This window comes from Aotus nancymaae, unplaced genomic scaffold, assembly GCF_030222135.1.
Source record: "Aotus nancymaae isolate 86718 unplaced genomic scaffold, 86718_ANA_hifiasm-v0.15.2.pri h1tg000020l, whole genome shotgun sequence".
Taxonomy (NCBI): domain Eukaryota; kingdom Metazoa; phylum Chordata; class Mammalia; order Primates; family Aotidae; genus Aotus; species Aotus nancymaae.
Genome location: NW_026988432.1, coordinates 69,815,406 through 69,837,922, shown reverse-complemented (window position 1 = coordinate 69,837,922; position 22,517 = coordinate 69,815,406). Strand labels below are relative to the sequence as shown.

General features: G+C 39.8%; 1 protein-coding gene across 2 annotated transcripts in view; it reads right to left on the bottom strand.

The window, feature by feature from the left end:
* The window catches only part of CEP192 (centrosomal protein 192), a 135,941-nt gene that overhangs the window by 55,883 nt on the left and 57,541 nt on the right, over window positions 1-22,517 (bottom strand). For both annotated transcript variants that reach the window (XM_012472511.3, XM_064379456.1), the window contains 6 exons: window positions 14,023-14,848; window positions 13,813-13,939; window positions 10,964-11,135; window positions 7,357-8,275; window positions 6,315-6,463; window positions 4,466-4,696 (listed from right to left, as the gene is read on the bottom strand). In XM_012472511.3, the coding sequence (XP_012327934.2) occupies window positions 4,466-4,696; window positions 6,315-6,463; window positions 7,357-8,275; window positions 10,964-11,135; window positions 13,813-13,939; window positions 14,023-14,848 (2,424 nt within the window). The remainder of the gene's footprint in view (window positions 1-4,465; window positions 4,697-6,314; window positions 6,464-7,356; window positions 8,276-10,963; window positions 11,136-13,812; window positions 13,940-14,022; window positions 14,849-22,517) is intronic.

Below are 22,517 nucleotides of genomic sequence, written 5' to 3'. Positions count from 1 at the left end.
ATTAAAATTAAAAAAGAAAACATTGGGGAAAATCTCCGGGACATTGGTATGGGCAAAGACTTCTTAAGCAACACCCCACAAGCAAAGGCAACCAAAGCAAACATAGACAAATGGGATCACATCAAGTTAAAAAGCTTCTACACAGCAAAGGATGCAATCAACAAAGTAAAGAGACAAGCCACAGAATGGGAAAAAATATTTGCAACTACCCATCTGACAAGGGATTAATAACCAGAATATATGAGTGGCTCAAACAATTCTATAGGAAAAAAATCTAATAATCCAATCAAAAACTGTGCAAAGATTTGAATAGACATTTCTCAAAGGAAGACATACAAATGGCACATGGGCATATGAAAAGGTCCTCAACATTACTGATCATCAGAGAAATGCAAATCAAAACTACAATGACATATTGTCTTACCCCAGTTAAAATGGCTTATATCCAAAAGATGGGCAATAACAAATGCTGGTGAGGATGTGGAGAAAAGGGAACCCTCATACACTGTTGGTGAGAAAGTGAATTAGTACAACCACTATGGAGAACATTTTGGAGGTTCCTCAAGAAACTAATAACTGAGCTACTATGTGATCCAGCTATTCCACTGATGGGTATACACCCATAAGGAAATCAGTATATCAGAAATATGTGCACTCCTATATTTGTTGCAGCACTGTTTACAACAGCTAAGATTTGGAAGCAATCTAAATGCTCATCAACAGACGAATGGATAAAGAAAATATGGTACATATACACAACGGAGTACGATTTACCCATGAGAATGAGATCCAGTCATTTGCAACAACATGAATGGAAGTAGAGATCATTATATTAAGTTAAATAAGCCAGGCACAGAAAGACAAACATCACATGTTCTCACTTATTTGTGGGTTCTAAAAATCAAATCAATTCAACTTATGGACACAGAGAACAGAAAGATGATTACCAAAGGCTCAGAAGGGTAGGGGTTAGCAGTGAGGTGGGGATGGTTAATGAGTACAAAACAAATAGAAAGAATGAATTAAGACTTACTATTTGATAGCACAATAGGATGACTATAGCCAATAATAATTGTATATTTTAAAATAACTTGAAGAATGTCACTGGATGATTTGTAACTCAAAGGATAAATACTTAAGGGGATAATCTATTCTCCGTGATGTACTTATATCACACTGCATGTCTGCATCAAAACATCTCATGTACCCCATAAATATATACACCTATTTAGGTACCCACAAAAATATTTCAAAGAAAAATGAAGAATTAAAAAAATTCCATACCAATCCAGAATGATTTTTTTAAAAAATCTAACAATACCAAACATTAGCAATAACAGTATTGCATACACCAAAATAAAGGTACATATACTTTAAACTGTAACATTTGCATTATGTACCTGGGAGACCCTTTCTCACGTTGAGAAAGTAATTTAACAGTTTCTATGCATATGGCCTCTGTATAATTCCTGAACACTCTCTCATATGGAATGTTGTTCCGTAATCAAATCCTGCTGAACCATCAGGGCCTAATTCCTCTAGTTCCACTCTTCCAAGAAGGCAGTTTTAACTGGCCTGAATAACACTGAACTATTCCCTACACCAGTGGTTCCCAAATTTGTCTGTTTGTTGGACTCAAAGCTCAGACACATACATCAGTAGTTTTGAAATTCGTCAGGTGATTCCAACAAGCATACCAGTAGGGAACCACTGCCTTCCACTACCAAACACCATTGATATATGTGAGCCGCTTGGGACACAGCAATGCCAAATATTGCATAGAGGTGATTTATCATGTCTGCTACAGAAAGGTAAGCAGCTTTAAGGGCAGGCTGAACAGCCTAGTATAGTAGAATGTATTGAAATGCAGGAAGTTAATAGCACCATTTCTCAGTGCTTCCTATCAGGAGTGGCTTGACCACGTTTGGAGATGTTATGGTTATCACAGCAGGGTAAGGGGTATTACTGACATCCAGTGAGTAGAGACCAGGGACACTGCTAAACATCCTACACTGCACAAGACAGCCCTCTCCACCCTCAAAGAATTTTCTAGCCCAAAATACCAATAGTGTTAATGCTGAAAAACCCTGACCTAGAGAAGGGCAAGCAGAGCAGAGCTGACTGAGAAGTATATAAAATGGCACTTACGCAAAAAGGAAAAGATCACTAAAAGTTTATAATATGTGCAGATAACAACACAAGAGTACAGGAAAACTAAAACGTGAAAAAAGTTTATGAGAACATTTACAATTGATTTCCTCCTCCACGCCCATAAGAAAATAAAGTTGTTGAGTTTAGGTTACTAAGCATTCCCCTGAAGAACGTGTACAATGAGGAAAACCCTGTGATTCTCATCAGTCTCCCAGAGTAGCTGCCCTGTCCTTCATTCCGAACACCTACCTCTAAATTGCAAGTCACAGTTACAGCTTTGTGGAATAAAACAACTAATTAACTTTTTTTTTTTTTTGAGACAGAGTCTTGCTCTGTCATTCAGGCTGGAGTGCAATAGCGTGATCTCAGCTCACTGTAAACTCTGCCTCTCGGGTTCAAGCAATTCTCCTGCTTCAGCCTCCTGAGTAGCTGGGATTACAGGCATGCACTACCAAGCCCGACTAAGTTTTGTATTTTTAGTAGAGACGGGGTTTCACCATGTTGTCAGGCTGGTCTCAAACTCCTAACCTCAGGTGATCCACCCATCTTGGCCTCCTAAAGTGCTGGGATTACAGGCATGAGCCACTGCACCTGGCTTGAAACAACTAACTTACTTTAGGAGGACATCAGTACACCTGTTAAGTGTGGTTAGCTAAATATGTTAAATTCAATTCACATATTAGGAAGTCAACTAATTCTTTTTTTCTTTTGAGACTGGGTCTTGCTCTGTTGCCCAGGCTGGAGTGCAGTGGTGTGATTACAGCTTACTATAGCCTCAAACTCCTGAGTTCAAGTGATCCTCCCACCTTAGCTTCTTGAGGAGTTGGCATCACAAGCATGCACCACTACACCCAGCTAATTTTAAAAATTTTGTGTAGAGTCAGAGTCTCACTATGTTGCCCAGGCTGGTCTCAAACTACCGGGCTCAAGCAATCCACCCACCTTGACAGATGCATGCCAGTGCCCAGCTGAAATCAACTAACTTTTAATTAAAGTCGCATCCTACATAATGATGTTTTGGTCAATGGTGGACTGTATATAAGACAGTGGTCCCATAAGATTATAATGGAGATGAAAAATTCCTAACACCTAGTGATATCATAGCCATCATAACATCACAGTACAATTATATTTTTATGAATTTGGTATAGCCTAAATGCACAGTGTTTATAATGTCTTCAAGAGTGTACAGTAATATCCTAGGCCTTTACATTCACTCATCACTGACTTACCGAGGGCAACTTCTAGTCCTCTGGTAAGTGCCCTATAAGATGTACCATTTTTAAATCTTTTATAATATATTTTTTCTGTACCATTTCTATGTTGAGATATAGAAATACTTACCATTGTGTTACAGCTGCCTACAGTATTAAGTACAGTAACAAGCTGTATGGGAACAATGGTGCATAGCCTAGGAACAATGGACTTTCCCATATAGTCTAGGTGTGTAGAAGGCTGTGCCATCTAGGTTGGTGTAGGTACACTCTTTGGTATTCACACAATGACAAAATTGCCTAAGGACACATTTCTCATGGCATATCCCTGTTGTTAAGCGACCCATGACTGTATCAAGACCTGTTCTTCTTTTCCTCTGTTCTGCACCCTCCCATCTCTCCCTCCCACATTCCTTAATTTCATTCAGTATGTTAGTTCTGATTTCACTATCAACTAAGAGGAGATAGCTCTTGTAAAGCGGTGGTTGTTAACTAAGGCTATGATTTGTAAGCATCTGGGAAGATTTGAAAATTACCGAGAGGCAGCCACCCCCTCCCTCACTCTGATTTAGTCAGTCTATGTGGGACTCAGGTATTGGGGTACTTAAAAGCCCCCAGTGTTATTCCAATGTGCAGCCAGGGTTGAGAGCCATCATCCTAAATGAGCATATAATCCAATGACCACTTATTATCCCAACTTGGCTAGACCTAATTTCTTTGGCTTCCAGAAAATAGGAGACTGGAGAAGGGAAACTTTTCTAGCTAGCAAATAATCTCCAGGTGCAGAAATATAAAAAGAATATGAACCACTGGCATGTTCTTAAGTGCACATCTAATTATACAATGGAAATCAGTTGGAAAATAGTGTTTAATCTTATACTCTGCTTTATAGACATCTTAGCAAGTATACTTGTGCTTCTGCAAAACTAAAAATAATTTTAAATTTTGGAATAAAAAGACATTGAGAACCAAAGTTTATCTTGAAATGAGTTTTGTAGCACTTTTGGTCACAAATTTCTTTTCCCCAAATTTTACTTCTAAGGTTAAACAGTCTTCTTTAAAATGCCAGGTATGACAATGACTCATTTACAAACAGATACCTCGATAACAGGACTCTCGGCAATGGCAGTGAGAGTGACGGTGCTGGCCAAAGCTTCCGCCTGTACGATGGTCTCAGCATCCGTTGAACATGGCCAAGAAGCAACACTGAATGTGCATCTGAAAACCCCAGGACTGGATGGTATAAAAAGCACTTTTATCTCTTCTGTGGCATGAGGTCTTATGATGACTTTATTCTTGAAAACTAAACAACGATGTGTTGAAAGATCCACCTTCAAACAAGAGCCACAAAGTTCGTTATTAATGGCTTCACACTGAAAATCAAGTAGAATTACCTAGTTTAAGATTCCTTTTTCCTAATCACTCAAACTGCCAAATTTAGACATTTATTATCTCCTCAAAAATGTCAAAACCGGCCAGGCACGGTGGCTCACGCCTATAATCCCAGCACTTTGGGAGGCTGAGGCGGGTGGATCACGAGGTCAAGAGATCAAGACCATCCTGGTCAACAAGGTGAAACCCCGTGTCTACTAAAAATACAAAAATTAGCTGGGAGTGGTGGCGTGCGCCGGTAGTCCCAGCTACTCGGGAGGCTGAGGCAGGAGAATTGCTTGAACCCAGGAGGCGGAGGTTGCAGTGAGCCAGGATCGCGCCATTGCACTCCAGCCTGGGTAACAAGAGCGAAACTCTGTCTCAAAAAAAAAAAAAAAAAAGTCAAAACCTTGTCACTCACGGTCTCTAAAGCACAATGAGTCAAATGCTTCATGGGTTGAATGTTCCTGCTGCACCAAGGCTGTCTCCCCAGTCCATCACCAGGCAGACACATTGACCCGTACCCTCAGTTGTCTTAAAAAGGGCACTGACAAGGGTCACTCTTTCATAGCCCTGTAAATCTCTCTAGGACACACAACGCCGATGGGGGTGGGGGAGAAAAGTCAGGCTAATCGCTGCGGTCCCACAGCCCTGACCCCACCTAGACTGCAGTGACAACTCCAGCTGTCCTCCCTCCTCACTGTCAATGGGGATCTTCTTTTCTACTCCCCACTTCCAAAGACAACACTGCTTCATTCACAGACTCTAAGATGCCCCTAGAAAGTCTTCACAGCCCACCGTCCACCCTCAACCCTCTCCTTCAATCACCCGCTTTTCATCTAACCTGAGGACTTGAAGTAGAGGGGAAAAGCCAAGATTGTGGGGAGGCAATCTTATTTTACCAGGCAAACAATGGCCACTACGAGGCACGAGGGAAGAGGAAACACATTCACCAATGCTGGTTCGCAAGCAACAGTCGTAAAACTGGGGTATTTCAAAACAGTGGCTGACCATATATACCCCCTCCCTACTCATCAACATTTGAATGGTCACTGGAACCAGGAGAGAAGATTTAGAGTCTAGAATTATAACAGCTGTAGTTGACTATGTAAGAGACCTCTGTCACAAGAATTCATATTAAAACTGCATTTCCAGGTATTTCAAAAGCTCATGTAAGAAAATCATCAGATAAATTAGTCAAAAAGACTCCCCTTGCCAAATGAAGCCATAAGCTCCAAGAGTAACTGCTTTCCTTTTTTTAAAATAAATCATAGTTACCTTATATTCAATCACCTTTAACAAAACTAACAAGAAGCAATCAGAAACTCAGTGCTTTTAATGATTTAAATAATAACAGTAAAAGCAAATTTATAGGATTTTACAAATAAATAATAATAAAATACAAATACTAATAAATGATGGAAAATGCAAAACACACTGTTTCACTCTACACTCTATAAGCACTACAACAAAAGGGGCCTGAGAAAAAGATGCCATGGCAATGACAGTGTCAGGGGAAATCAAGCACCTAATCACAATGCAACTGTTAGGTTAAATGAGAAAGACACAGAAAGCTACCTTTTCACCATTAACACAAACGCTGAGGACCCCAATGCTGACTTGCAGCCAGCAGTCCGTTGGGTTGAGCACACTGAGGAGGGTCTGGGAAGCGATTCCAACACAGCAGGCATGAGGAAACTTCAACTCCTCGGGCACTCGGACACCCCCTGGGTGAGAATAAAACACAGTCAAAAATGCAAGTTACAGCAAACCCCTGATTATAAGCCAAATCTGTTAAATGGCAATGAGTTTAAAAAGTGTCCTGTACACTTCAGAGCTAGAGTCAAAGCGCTCCAGATGGAGTCCTTGATGTTGCATGAGCCTCAGAGGCCTGCCAACAATTTTGTCCTGCTTCCATCCAGCTCAGGAAAAGAAAATTAAAATTGGATCAAGCTCGCAATTATAGCTAATCAATTCTTTGAGGTTAGTGCCTGTAAGTAATCTCTTCCTTTTCTCTCATAAATCATGTCACTGCTTATACTAAAAACAAACTCCAGAGGCTCTTTCCAGATGCGGACATCTATCAGATTTTAACAATACCACCTATCTTCCAACATCCTCACATAGGTGCTCCAGAGGGCAGAGAAGACAGCACCCCAGTAGCGGTGTGTACCTTGTCAGAAAAAGTACAGCTACCAGCTCTGCAGGCAGAGTGACGGTCAGCAAGAGAGAAGCTGCCCTATAGACTCACCAGAGTGCTGCCTCTCCACCACAACAGCCACCCAGAGACTCACAGGTGGAAGCACTCACTCATTCTGGCATTCAACTCTTAACTGCGTATTTCCTATGTGAAATAACCATAAAACTGCAATGGCAGAACAAAAGAGAGACAACGAAGACAAAGCCATATGCAGCCTGTCACCTGCATAGTGTAGCGTTTTTTCTAAGCCAACTTCAGGGACCCTTGCACAGAAATATATTATGGTGTTCTCAGTTTAGGAAGAAGCACAAAACTTGCAAGGAATTAATGCTAACCGGTAACTCCCTGAAACAAACTAGCTTTGTGGTGTCATTTGAGAAAACAATAGCAAGCAACAATAAAAGAGAAAAAGCATCTTACCCAATCCTGATGTCATTCCTGAATCCCATGGTTCAGTTCCACAGTTTGTACCAACAGACGGCACAGGGAAAGGTTTTGCTGTGCTTAACAGGTTCTGATTTAAGGATTTAGAATATGGGTTACAGAGGGAAGAGGTACCCATCCATTCAGAGCTGATATTTTGTCCTAGACAAATTCCCATAGCCACAGAGTTCTGCACAGGTTCTCCTGCAACAGCTGGATAGGGAAGGCCTCCTGAGAAGCCACAGACTGTGGCATTGCCAGCATGGCACTGAAGCAAGGCGGCGCTTCCAGCTGAAGGGAGTGTTCCCAAATACTGCTGAGCGAAGGGAGCTGTGCTGAGAGAGGGTTGTGTCAAGAGTGCGTGCAGAGCAGCCGGCCTGTTCCGCATGTCAGTCACAGAGCCATGAACTGTGCTTCTGGGAATAGGAGTGCACTGGTTTTCAGAGGTGGTCTGCTGAGAAACCCGGCCACTGAACTCATGGCCAGCAGTTGACATATCTTTAGGAATTATTCTTCGATCATCATCTACAGGCTCCTGACAGGACACAGGATGCGATGTGGCTGACCCCACCTGACAGCTCAGACCTGACTTGCCCAGGAGAGCCAGGCTGGTTGGGTCCAATTCCTCAGGATTTGATGTCAAATCTACCTCACTGGTTTCCAACAGATTTCCACTTTTGGAGGAAGGATCTTTACTCCATCTAAAGTCAGGTTTCACATATTCAGGCTTGCTACTCAGAGAAGTAGTCTCAGTTGCTTTTCTAGTATTAGAGTTGTTCTGGATAATAGATGACAACGTTCCTTTCCCTTTATTCTGAAATGGAACTTTTTCTCTCAATTTTTCCATATCCCGTTCCTCCAGCGGGGCTGGACTGGCTTGAATAATTGTGGTGCTCAACTCGCTGGTGATATCACTCTGAGTACAACAAAATTTATTTTTAATAATCCACAGATAAACTTAATATAACAATTTGAAACTATGCTGGTATAAACTCAAGTAACAAAGAGATGTCCATGAAGTTTCTCTTTGAAAAAAAATTCATTTACACAAAAAGAGTAGTCTTGCAGTTGTGAAATGCAGACTTACATTAGAAAATTTGTGTTTGTTGTTTTGTAAAAAGAATTATAATAATAATAAATAGGAGATATACACTAAGTATATCTCAAAATTTTGCACAGATAAAGGACCAGGTCTAATAAGTTTTTTAAGATTTAAGGGATTTGTGTAAACTTTACAATAAAAATCTGAATGAATTAGTAATGAATAAGTGGGGGGTACCGAGCAAGTTTGAAATAACAACCTTGAGGTCAGGTATTGGCTCAGTAGGCTAGCAGCGCCCCGCCCCACCATCTGTCCATGCTGCTGCCTAAGCTTGAAGATTCGAAGATGTTAACTTTTTTTGTTTTGATTTTTTGAGATGGAGCCTTGCTCTTGTTGCCCAGGCTGGAATGCAATAGTGCAATCTCGGCTTACTGCAACCTCCATCTCCCGGGTTCAAGCCATTCTCCTGCCTCAGCCTCCCAAGTAGCTGAGATTACAGGCACCTGCCACCACGCCCTGCTAATTTTTTGTACTTTAGTAGAGACCAGGTTTCACCATGTTGGCCAGGATGGTCTTGAACTCTCGACCTCAGGTGATCCGCCCACCTCAGCCTCCCAAAGTGCTGGGATTATAGGTGTAAGCCACCAAGCCCGGCCAAAGATGTTAACTTTTATGTGTTCTAAGCCCTCTCCCATTTCTAAACTTGTGTGGTTCTATGAAGCATGAAATTAACAATCCCAGTAAATGTCCACACTCATTTCTTTGTACATAATACATAACCTGAAGAGTAACACCTACAGCTCTGTGGGATGGACTGGCTGAAATTTAGAGACTAGATAGATGTAACCTTCACTGACTTCTTTGGTACTTGGTTTGTAAATTTCTCCTGGCCAAAGCTTCAGAAATAAAGACACTAAGACACAAAGACTATATTATTTGCCAATTAATAATAACATTATGTATCCAGTGGTGACTTACTAGGTGACAAGCACTGCCCTCACATACTATTTCTCCTTACAGATGAAGAAACAGGTTTTGAGGGAACTTTAGTAATCTGTCTGAGAAGGAAGCAGAAGATAAGTTATCTGACACCATAGCCCAGCTCTCAACCACTACGATAAGAATATACAGACTCAATATCAACAACACCATGAAAAAGACAGCTATCAAAGAAAAGAGTGTAATGCTCTAACGCTATGCTGTGTATTCAGTAACTCTTCAGTAGCTTGGTGGAAAAGGACTATGCAGCATACCCACAGCAGTCAGTTAGCTCATTAAAAAACTGAACACTTTCACATCCACAACATACACACTCAAAACAGGTAACACTAGCTACTCCCACATAAATCTCTCTGATCTTCTTCTATTCTAACCCCACTGCTGCTGCCTTGGCCTAAGTGTGCACCGTATCTTGCCTGAACCACTACAGTGGCCTCATGTCAAATCTCCGATTTTAATTTTGCTCCTCCTAGACCCTCCTTCTTCACTGCTGTTGGAGTGAGCTTTTAAAACATCAAACCAGCCTCAGCTTGGTGGCTCATGCCTGTAATCCCACCACTTTGGGAGGCCAAGGCAGGAAGATCACTTGAGGCCAGGAGTTCAAGACCGGCCCTGGCAACATAGCAAGACTCTGTCTCTAACAAAAAAATTTTTTTAATTAGCCAGGTGTGGTGGTGGGCACCTACAGTCCCAGCTACTTGAGAGGCCAAGGCAGAAGGAACACCTGAGCCCAGGAGTACAAGATCAGCCTGAGGAACATAAAAAGACTCTGTCTCTACAAAAAATTTAAAAATTAGCCAGGTGTGATTAGTGCACACCTATAATCCCAGCTACTTGGGAGGCTGAGGCAGGAGGATCATCTGAGACCAGGAGTCACAGGCTGTAGTGAGCTGTAATTGTGTCACTGTAATCCAGCCTGGGTGACAGAACAAGACCATTTCTAAAAAATACAAAAAACAAAATCAAAACAGATCATGACAGTGACCTGCTTTTAAAAGCCTTCTAACTCTGATATTTTAAACCCAGCACTGTTCACGGTTTGGCCACCCCTCTTCTAGCCTCATCTACTTCTCCCCACTGACATGAGTCACTGTAGCTATTCTAAACTTCCTGGAGCACCTCAGATGCAGTGTGTATCTTACAACTCTCCACCTCCTCGTGTATTAACTCTGCTTCCACCCTGCCTAACTCAGTGTATTTATTCCTGCAAAGTATGGCTTCAGTGTATTTATTCCTGCCAGAAACCTTTGCTGAAGCATCCCCCAGGCAGTCAGACTTCCAACCCCCACCTTCTGAGTCCCCATAGTATGTGAGCAGCATGGCACATCATTACACAATGTGCCTTGCCAGACAGAGTTCTTCGAGGGCAGATCCTAAAATATCTGTACCTCTGTGACTACCAGCATGAGTAGGTATTCAATATGTGTATACATACAATAATCATTTTAAAGGTAAAAGAGAAACACAGAAGTTTTACAGGCTTGAACTAAAGTCTGAATCAAACATCTGTAACACTTTAAGAGTTGACAGCCTTAGTAATAAATAATCCAAGTGGCTGCCCACCTTGCAGTCCTCTAGGCCACCATCTGTAGTTGTGGTAGGATAGGAGCTCTCTGGTTCGGACACATATGTCAGCCTGCTCACCCCAGCAGGCGAGCACACCAAGAGAGACAATTCCTGTTCACAGGGAGGCTGCTGCTGCTGAGCTGCTGAACCAAAGGACTCTAACGCACACCTGAAAAATAAAAGTAGCTCACATCAGGAATTCTCCAGTCCTTCAACTATCTACATTAGCAAAAAATCATTCCTATGTGCCTATAATCTTGCAAATAACTCAATCGCGAATTCAATGTTTAAAATTTATCTAAAGTTGTAAAGGATATTCCCACTGAATGAAGCATCTGTTAGGCTACTATAAAATGTATTGTGGCATTTTCATTAATAAATACCATATAAAGACACATAGCAATGTTGAATAGCTAAGTATCTGATAAAGGGAAATGAACAGAAGCATTCAAGAATTCCCACCCTCAAAGAGCAAAGAGGAAAAAAAAATCACACAGATAAGTGCAAAGAAATGGAAATGGTCACACATCACTATGAGACTATCAAGTGGTACAACTTTCGGTTGAGCAATTAAGTGGTACATATCAAAGGCCTCTTGACTCAGATATTCTACATCTAGGAATTTATCCTGATGAAAAAAAATTAATGATAAATATAAAGACTTCACAAAAAGGACATGTCATCACTTCACTGTGGATAATAAGTGGGAAATCTTAAATCACACAAGAGGAACTGAACTACAAAAATCAGAGGACAGACATGCAATACAACACTATGTGGCCATTCAAAAGCATGCTGTTCTAGTCTTGGTTCAGACAGATGTCCCTGCCATAAAACGTAAAATGAAAAGATCAGAAAGCGACAAATAGTGAGTCCCACCCCTATCTACACATACACCAGGGTTACTTCCTCATTATTCTGTTCATTAGCACCTTTCATAGGGCTGCCAGCTGAGAGGCAAGGAGCAGAAAAGAGACTGCACCTCTTGAGGGGAAGCTGCAAAGTCACAGTGCAAAAGAGCACAGGGGATAGGAAGTAAGTGTCAAGCCACCTTTGGAAACAGTCTCCACACCTATGCTCTGCCAGTTAGCTTCAATTCAGCCCTTCACTTGACTACATTCCACCATCTTTCTTTTTTGTACAAAGTTCAGAATACTCAGCTAGGCAATGGACATATACAGAAAATTCAAATTTGACTTCTGAACTTTTAAAAAGTCCCAAATCAAGATGGTGTTGTCAAAATACCACTTAGTAAGTTTCTAACCAATGGCGACAAAGTATTACTAACCAAATAGCTTCAGGCCTTCTTTAGCTTCTGCACAACATGTACCTACATGGGTTTCTGTATGCACATGCACATGTGCATGCACGTGCATACACACACACACACACACACACACACACACACAGAGCATGATATAGCACGGAAAATGTTCTGAGTCACTGGATGATGTGCTGTATTAGTTTGACACCTTTAGTTAACAAGAACAAGTGCGCTGAGGTAAAATTTCCTCAAATAATGAAAAGTGAACTGCAAGAACACATGCAAAATAAAAGGGGGGGCATACTGTATGATACACCAAAGTAATAATGAAGAAGCAACACAGAGATATAGCCTAATAAAATTAATTAGACTTGAAAAATAAAGAATTTGGGCAAAAACTTGCAAAAAGATCAAGTCAATTCAAAGGCAAAAAGAATCAGTCTAGTCTCAGATATCCCTCTAGTCTTCCATAGGGACAGTAAAGTAATACCTATAACAAACATAAGAGAAGAATGCATAAGCCAAACACTTTAAACATACTATGCCACGTCACAGCCATATGATCTTCAAATTTTCTTTGGGCTGGGTGACTAGTAATATATCTGTTAAAATATGCAGGCTGGGTGTAGTAGCTCATGCCTGTAATCCCAGAACTTTGGGAGGCCGAGGCAGGTGGATCACCTGAAGTAAGGAGTTTGAGACCACCCTGGTCAACATAGTGAAACCCCATCTCTACTAAAAATACAAAAATTAGCCAGGCATGGTATCATGTGCCTGTGTTCCCAGCTACTTGGGAGACTGAGGCAGGAGAATCACTTGAACCAAGGAGGCAGAGGTTGTAGTGAGTTGAAACAGCGCCACTGCACTCTAGCCTGGGCCAAAGCGAGACTCCCTCTCAAAAAAATAAATAAATAAAAAATAAAATGCAATTAACTATTAAATAAGAAGTGACGTTGTATATGAAAGTGAAATGAGACATCCATAAGGAGTCAGAGAAAGACCTAAGCTCTCCACTGATATTTAGCACCATACCATGTTGCTTCAGATGAATATGAAAAACTTTAATGGCAGCTTGGGAAATAGTTAATAGATATCTTTGAAATCCAGTATTTTGGAAGAAATACATTTAACATTTTTGTTAATTTACTGGTTAGGCAAAATTTTCCATTTATTAGACTCTTTCAATAAACATATAAAAGATATCTTATAAAGCCACAAAAGACATTCATAAAATTCAAATTTTATGAACAAAGTTATTCATCCCAATATCATGTAGATAGCAAAACAGTTAGGATACAAAGTACTCACCAGAAATATCAAATGAACCATGACAGATATATTATGCAGTCTGTAACACTACTAGTTTTCTTTTAAATTTGTTTAATAATTGTTATAATGAGTGAAAAAAAGCAGTGTACAAAAATGTGAACAGAAAAATAGCTGGAAAAAAATTCACAGCTTACAAGAGTTACCTTTGAAAGATGAATGCACAGATGAATAATTTTTCTTCTTTACACTTTTTTCCAATTTCCTATACTTAGCACGTATTTTTAATTTTTTAAAAAAGAAGGTACATACTTACCCTGATGAACTTGTTCCCGACATTTCACTAGGAGAAGAATGACTCAGTGGTGATGTGGAAGGTCTGAAGCTCTCCTGCTCATCCACTGAGCCACATCCACCATGCTCAGGAGAGGTCTTTTTCAAATCTATCAGACAAGATTATTTTCCAGTGAGAAGAGAAAACAAACTTTGTAATTTTATGAACGTGCCCAATAACTCATACACTTACCACTATTTTTAGGTGAGACTATGCAATGGTTTTCAAAAGTCACATGCTTTTCACTGTTGCTTGATTCACTGACACACTCATTCTGCCTCTGATTTTCTCTATTATCTCGTATTTCTTCACAGTCTTTTAACAGACAAAGGGATGTTATTCTGGGGTTCTTCACTGATGAATAACTATCAGATGGAGTAGAAATTGAGGTGGCTTTTTCACTGTTACCAACATCTGCTAATTTGTTGTCAATGGAACATGTCTTCACATCAACTATTGCACTGCCATTCTCTCTCATATTTGTAAGTGAATTTGAAGAGTTTATTGTTCTAAATGACTCTTGATTCTCACTCTCCCCATTTTCAACATGAACTATAGCTGCTGTGTTTTCTTCTGGTTCCCTCACACTTATACTAGTAGCACTTATGTCCACTGTATGAATATCTTGAGCAGTTTGTTCTTTGGGCAAAGATAAATCCCAAATATCAGATATACCAGCCCTTGAAAAGTTTTCCAATCCACTTTCATATCTACTAATTTCTGTTTTTCTAAGGTATTTCTCCATATCAAATGCATTGGATCCATTACTTTTTTCTAAATCATTAGGTAAGAAATGACACACATGAGAACAGTCCTTTTGTTTCTCATCTTCCTGAAAAGTCTTGTCTCTGGTTTTATTTGAAAGTGCCTTGATCATAGCAGCAAGTTGGGAAGGATCAGTATTAACTGATGCCTCTGCGATAGCTGAAGCAATAGTGCTGATCCTAAGCATAGAATCACCACTATCTGGTAGCTTGTCTTTGTATCTTTGGGGTTTGTTGCTCATGAAGAAAGTGTCCTAGATGTGAGAAAATTAAACATCAGATAAATTTACCCCAGTTTCATGAACATTCAGTAGTCCTCCATTATCGCTGGGAAATGCATTTCAAGACCCCCAAGTGAATACCTGAAACCTCAGATAGCACCAAATCCAACTGTCGTCAATCAGGGCATGTTTCTGTTCCTATCTTCTACCCAAAAATGTAATGCCTCTTCCATCTTAACTAAGCACTTATCATTCACTGTGGCTAGAACTTTTGCAGTTTGGAGTGTGAAGCATGAATTTATCTGTCCTTCTTTGTAATTTCACATGAAGAAGATTCATTTTTACCACAGACCTCAGCAACTTCAGCACATTTTTTTTTCTTTCCTTATTAAGTCGAGAACTTTTACCTTTTCACTTGAAGGAAGCACTTGATAGTGCTTTGGTGTATCCAAATTGCCAGCAACACTACTCTTGCACTTTGGGGCCATTACAAAATAAGAGTGACTTGAACACAAGCACTGCGGTATCACTGGAGTTGATCTGATCACCAAACATTACTAAATGACTAATGGGCAACAAGTGAATATGGGTGGAGAAGTTGGACAAAAGAAAGACTCACATCCCACCAGGATGGAGCAAGGTGGTGGGAAGATTCCATCATGCTACTAAGAATGACATATAATTTTAAACTTATAAACTATTTCTGGAATTTTTCATTGAGTATTTTTGTACCACAGCTGACCATAGGTAACTAAAACTGCAGAAAGCAAAACTGGAAAAGAGGGGGCTACTGTATTCATTTGATCTTTATAAGCATGATGTAGGATTTAACAGCAACAAAAAAATTAAGGGTATACCAGTTAAATATCCTAATGAAAAAGACAGCTGCTATCAACTTTAATTATATAGTATCAGGTTATTTATAAAATGGATTATTGTTTATTTTTAAAAAATCATCATGAATGACATGGTAAAACTAAATCAGATAATTTTAAACCAAAATTTAAGATACTGAGATTGAAAAACTGAGTTATTGTGATAACAAGTATAATTCTTAGTAATTTCATTCAACTGTTAGAATTATTTATAAGCAAGACATAAATAGGAATGAGTAAAAAAACGAAATGAGCATAACAGTTAAAAAACATAAAACTATTTAACAACAACAAAAAAACACATGTTAAGACTTCTGTCTCTAGTAACAGCAGACTAGGTAATGCAAACCAACCTCTTGCTAAGAACAATTAGAACTGAACAGCGTATTCAAAAACATCTCTATGAAAGCACTACCAAGCTTAAAAGGCAGTGTAAATAAAATTAAAAAAAAAAAAAGAAATGAAATAATAAAAAAGCATTGTAAATTTATGGGGCCAAAATTTAAGAGAAGAAAGTAACCCAGAGAGATAAGCCCAACACTAGGGATGCTGTTCCCTAAGGGTATCTGCTGCTTCAAGAAAAGGCTAAGCAAAGTTATTCTTGTGGGAATACAGGTATAAAAACTCAATCTGCCAATGAACGACTGGCATTGAGGGGGTTCAGCATGTGTGTGTGAGTGTGTGTGTGTAAGAAAGAGAGAGACAGAGACAGAGACAGAGACAGACAGAGAGAAAGACATCAAAGTAAAACATTCATGCTTTGGGATGAGACCACAAAGGAATACACCCAGCAGTAAAGGTAAACCAACATCTCACTGGTTCTCATAAGGATGAGGCTCAGCTCCAATCAGCTCAATTCCAATAAATGAATTGAAGTGATCTGCAATTGCTAGTGTACCATGCTCCCTATCAGAAGGAGACATAAATCCAGTCTGGAAGATATCATCTCCCTTAGCCTCCAATTATTTCAATGATTTTTCCTCTAAACTGTAGGGTAAAATAAAAGCTACCCAAGCACATCACAGTAAAATGGATAAAAACCAAAGAGAAAATAACAAAAGACTGACAGCCAACTTTTAAAATGACATGAAAAAAATACATTCAAAGTGCTAAAAGTTACTCCTAACAATTCTACAGCAAGGAAAAATACACATCAAGACACATTAAGAATAACAGGGAGATAAAAACATTTTAGAGAGACAACAAACAGAAAATTCATTATCACCAGTCCCTTAATTAAAAAAAAAAAAAGTAAGGATATTCTTTAAAAAGAAAACTAATCTCAGATGAAAGATCAGAAATATATATTGGTTATTTATAAATCATCATCATGTCTTAGAAGGTTTAAATACAGAGATAAAACATAAAACAAGAAAACCTTTTAAGTCTGGAGTAAATTGAGTATTTTGTGATCCTTGGGGTGCCAAATAAGACAAAGAAAATGAAGAATTTTTACTAAACATCAGTAAGCCAAGAGACAAGTTATAACTATTTGGGTAATCATGAAAATAATATATATATAATTACCAAATCAATAGAGAAAATTGGAGTCATATAAAACCATTCAACAATCTCAAAGAATGTCAAAAGAAAAAGAACAAAATCCAGGTGAAAAAAATAAAAAGCAAATAAAGTAAGCAGATTCAAATCCCCATGTGTTGGGAATTCCATTAAGTGTAAGTAGAAAGACTGTGATATAGTTTGGATGTCCCCTCCAAATCTCACATTGAGATGAAATCCCTATTGTTGGAGGAGGGGCTAGCGGGGAGGTGTTTGGGTCATAGGGGTGGACCCCTCATGGCCTGGTGTTACCTTGTGGTAGTGAGTGAGTTTTCCCAAAATCTGGCTGTAAGTGTGTGGCTCCTTCCCCATCCTTGCTTTGGCCATGTGACATGCCTGGTCCCACTTCGCCTTCTGCCATTATTGCAAGCTAACTGAGGCCTCCCCAGAAGCCAAGAAGATGCCCACATTACACTTCCTGTATAGCCCGCAGAACTGTGAACCAATTAAACCTCTTTTCTTTATAAATTATCCAGTCTCAGGTATTTCTTTATAGCAATGCAAGAAACAGCCTAATAATGCTGCCAGACTGGTTAAAAAGCAAAATCCAATACCATGTCCCTATAACATCTAAAATACAAGGATATAGAAAGATGAAAAGTAAAATAATAGTCAGAATATAACATGCTAACACTAATCAAAGAAAGCTGGTATTGACATTGTTAATATCAGACTAGATTTAGGAAAAAATCGTTACTACAGACTGACGGAGACATGCTCAATAAAGGATTTGATTTTTTGTCAGCAAGACCAATTTTTTTTTTTTTTTCTTTTAGAGAAAGAGAGAGAATAGGAAGGAGGAAAAAGGAAGAGAAAGAGAGAGAGAGAATGGGGAGGAGGGAGAAGGAAAAGAAAGAGGGAGAGAGAATGGGAGTATTGCTTTCTTGCCCAGGCTAGAATGCAATTTAGTAATGGGTATTGAAAACATCTTTTATACTGATAATTATACTTAATGATGTAGTCAGGAAGGAATCAGGGAAGAAGATAACAAACAAACAGCCAACCAATATTTAATTTAAACCTATGAAATGCTATGCGATTACTGAGGAGTGATTTACTTCCAATTATATAGTCACCTTTGGAATAGGTGTGAGGTGGTAATGTATGTTTTGTGTATTTGAAGTGGAGAGTTCTATAAATGTTTATTAAGTTTACTTGTTCCGGGTCTGAGTTCAAGTTCTGAATATCCTTGTTAATTTTCTATCTCGTTGATCTATAAAATCGTTAGCTCTTCTTGTTACATTGATCCTTTTGCCATTATGTAATGTCATTCCTGGCCTCTTTTGATCTTTGTTGCTTTAAAGTCTACTTTATCAGAGGCGAGAATTGCATCTCCTGCTTTTTGTTTATTAGTTTATTTTTACTCTCTGTTTGATTGGTAAATCTTCCTCCTTCTCTCTGAGTCTTTGTGTATTGTTGCATGTAAGATGGGCCCGGATGCAGCATACCGATGGGTTTTGGCTTTTTATCCAATTAAAATATATATAAGTTTAATACCAGCGTTTGATGCTAGCTGGCTGTTTTGCCCATTAGTTGATGTAAATTTTTTATTGTGTTAAAGTTCTTTGCTTTTTGATATATTTTTGGAAAGGCTGATATTGGTCGTTCCTTTATATGTATAGTGCTTCTTTCAGAAGCTCTTGTAAAGCAGGCCTGGTGGTGGTGAACTCTCTAAGTACTTGTTTGTTCGCAAAAGATTTAATTTTTCCTTCGCTCATAAAGCTTACTTTGGCTGGATAGGAAATTCTGGGTTGAAAGTTCTTTTCTTTAAGGATGTTAAATATTGGTCCCCACTCTTTTCTGGCTTGCAGGGTTTCTGCTGAGAGATCTGCTCTAAGTCTGATAGGTTTCCCTTTATGGGTAAGCTGACCTTTCTCAGTGGCTGCCCTTAGTATTTTCTCCTTCATTTCAACCCTAATAAATCTGGCAATTATGTGCCTTGGGGTTGGTCTTCTTGAAGAATATCTTTGTGGTGTTCTCTGTATTACCTGGAGTTGAATATTACCCTGCCTTGCCAGGTTGGGAAAATTTTCCTGAATGATATCCTGAAGAGTATTTTCCAACTTGGATTCATTCTCTTCATCACATTCAGGTACACCTATCAAATGTAAATTAGGTCTTTTCACATAGTCCCATATTTCCTGGAGACTTTGCTCATTCCTTTTCATCCTTTTTTCTGCATTCTTGTCTTCTCGTTTCATTTCACTGAGCTGGTCCTCGACTTCTGATATCCTTCCTTCTGCTTGATCAATACGACTGTTTAAACTTGTGCATGCTTCGCGAAGTTCTCGTGTTGTGTTTTTCAGCTCCATCAATTCACTTATATTCTTCTCTAAATTGTCCATTCTCTTTAACATTTCGTCAAACCTTTTTTCAAGGTTCTTAGTTTCTTTGCATTGGGTTAGAACAAGTTCTTTTAATTCACAGAAGTTTCTTATCACCCACGTTTTGAAACCTGCTTCTGTTATTGGAACACACGTGTAATCTATTAAGCCTTGTTCCGTTACTGATGAGGAATTGCAATCCCCTGTAGAGGGAGAGGCATTCTGATTTTGAGTACTCTCTACCTTTTTACGCTGGTTTCTTCCCTTCATTATATATTTGTCCGTCTGTCGTCTTTATAATTACCAACTTTCTAACTGGGTCTCTGACGTCCAACTTGTTGATTCCCTGCGCCGAAATCTGAGCCGGCCAAAACAGCGGTGTTAAGATTGATGGTGCTTTTCTGCCCGGGAATCTCCGGACTCTGCACCAAGAACTGGCATGCTAAGGCACCAGCAAAACCACCACGCCGGCCACAAGAGTCGCCCTGGCGACCCCTGGAGCTCCTCCACTGGGAATCTCCTGGTCCGTGAGCAACTAATATTCGTCTGAAAGTGTGGCGTCCTCTCGTTCTTTGCGCTTTCACTGGGAGGTATGTGCCCGAGCTGCTAATCATCAGCCATCTTGGATCTCTCATCAGCAAGACCAATTTTTATGCACCAAAACAATTTTATGAAGAATTTAATGCAACAAGTTTTATGCACAATTTGTATATACCTAAAAGTATAGCTTCAAATGTTTAAAGCAAATGTTAATATGCCTATAAAGATTAATGAACAAATCCACAATCATGGTGGGAGATTTTAAAATCTATGTAACTGAAAGAATAGCATAGGAGACGGATCCAAGATGGCCAGTTAGAAGCAGCTCCCAGCAAAAGCTTGGAGGGACTGCAGGGAAGTTCACACGGCAGCTGGGCGGAGTCCACAGCAGCTCAGCAAAGCCTCTTCAGGTAGACTCTGACTAGACTGCCTCCTCGCTGGACAGGGCAACCCTGAAAAAAGCCAGCAGCACAACAAAAACTTATAAATAAAGCCCTAACTCCCTGGGACAGAGCACCTGGGGGAAAAAAAAAGGTGTTTATGAGTTCTGCTGCACCAGACTCAAACGTACCTGCCGAGCAGCGCTGAATGAACAATAGAGCTCACAGCTCAGCACTTGAGCTCCTATAAAGGACAGACTGTCTCCTCAAGCAGCTCCCTGACCTCCGTATATCCAAAGAGTCACCTCATAAAGGAGAGCTCAGATGGACATCTGGCAGGTATCCTTCTGGGACAAAGATAGCAGAAGAAGAAACTGGCAGCAACCCTTACTGTTCTACAGCTGCTGCAGGTGATCCCCAGGCAAGCAGGGCCTGGAGTGGACCTCAGCAGTCCTACAGCATAGGGGCCTGACTGGTAGAAGGAAAACTAAGAAACAGAAAGAAATAACTTCATCATCAACAAACTGGACGTCCACTCAGAGACCCAATCTGAAAGTCAACAACTACAAAGACGACAGGTGGATAAATACAAAGACGGGAAGAAACCAGCACAAAAAGGATAAAAACACCTGAAACCAGAACACCTCTCCTCCTCCAAGGGATCACATCTCCTCACCAGCAAGGGAACAAGGCTGTATGGAGAATGAGTGTGATGAATTGACAGAATAAGGCTTCAGAAGGTGGGCAATAAGAAACTTCTCTGAGCTAAAAGAACATGTTCTAACCCAATGCAAAGAAACTAAGAACCTTGAAAAAAGGTTTGACAAAATGCTAACGAGAATAAACAACTTAGAGAGGAATACAAGTGAATTGATGGAGCTGAAAAACACAACACGAGAACTTCAAGAAGCACGCACAAGTTTCAACAGCCGAATTGACCAAGCAGAAGAAAGGATATCAGAGGTCGAAGATCAACTCAATGAAATAAAACAAGAAGGCAAGATTAAAGAAAAAAGGGTAAAAAGGAATGAACAAAGTCTCCAAGAAATATGGGACTATGTGAAAAGGCCTAATCTACGTTTGATAGGTGTACCCTGAATGTGACAGACAGAATCAATCCAACCTGGAAAATACTCTTCAGGATATGATCCAGGAAAACTTCCCCAGCCTAGCAAGCCAGGCCAATATTCAAGTCCAGGAAATACAGAGAACACCACAAAGATATTCCTCAAGAAGAGCAACCCCACGGCACATAATCGTCAGATTCGCCAGGGTTGAAATGAAGGAGAAAATGCTAAGGGCAGCCAGAGAGAACATTCGGGTTACCCACAAAGGGAAGCCCATCAGACTCACAACAGATCTCTCAGCAAAAACCCTACAAGCCAGAAGAGAGTGGGGGCCAATACTCAACATCCTTAAAGAAAATAACTTTCAACCCAGAATTTCATATCCAGCCAAACTAAGCTTTACAAATGAAGGAGAAATAAAATCCTTTATGAACAAGCAAGTACTCAGAGATTTCATCACCACCAGGCCTACTTTACAAGAGCTCCTGAGAGAAGAACTAAACATAGAAAGGAACAACCATTACCAGCCACTCCAAAAACATACCAAATGGTAAAGAGCATCAACACAATGAAGAAACTGCATCAACTAACAGGCAAAACAGCCAGCTAGCATCAAAATGGCAGGATCAAATTCACACATAACAATATTAACCCTAAATGTAAATGTGCTAAACGCCCCAATCAAAACACACAGACTGGCAAACTGGATAAAAAGCCAAAACCCATCGGTGTGCTATATCCAGGAAACCCATCTCACATGCAAGGATACACAAAGGCTCAAGATAAAGGGATGGAGGAAGATTTACCAAGCAAACAGAGAGCAAAAAAAAGCAGGAGTTGCAATTCTCGTCTCTGATAAAATAGACTTTAAACCAATAAAGATCAAAAGAGACAAAGAAAGACATTACATAATGGTAAAAGCATCAATGCAACAAGAAAAGTTAACGATCCTAAAC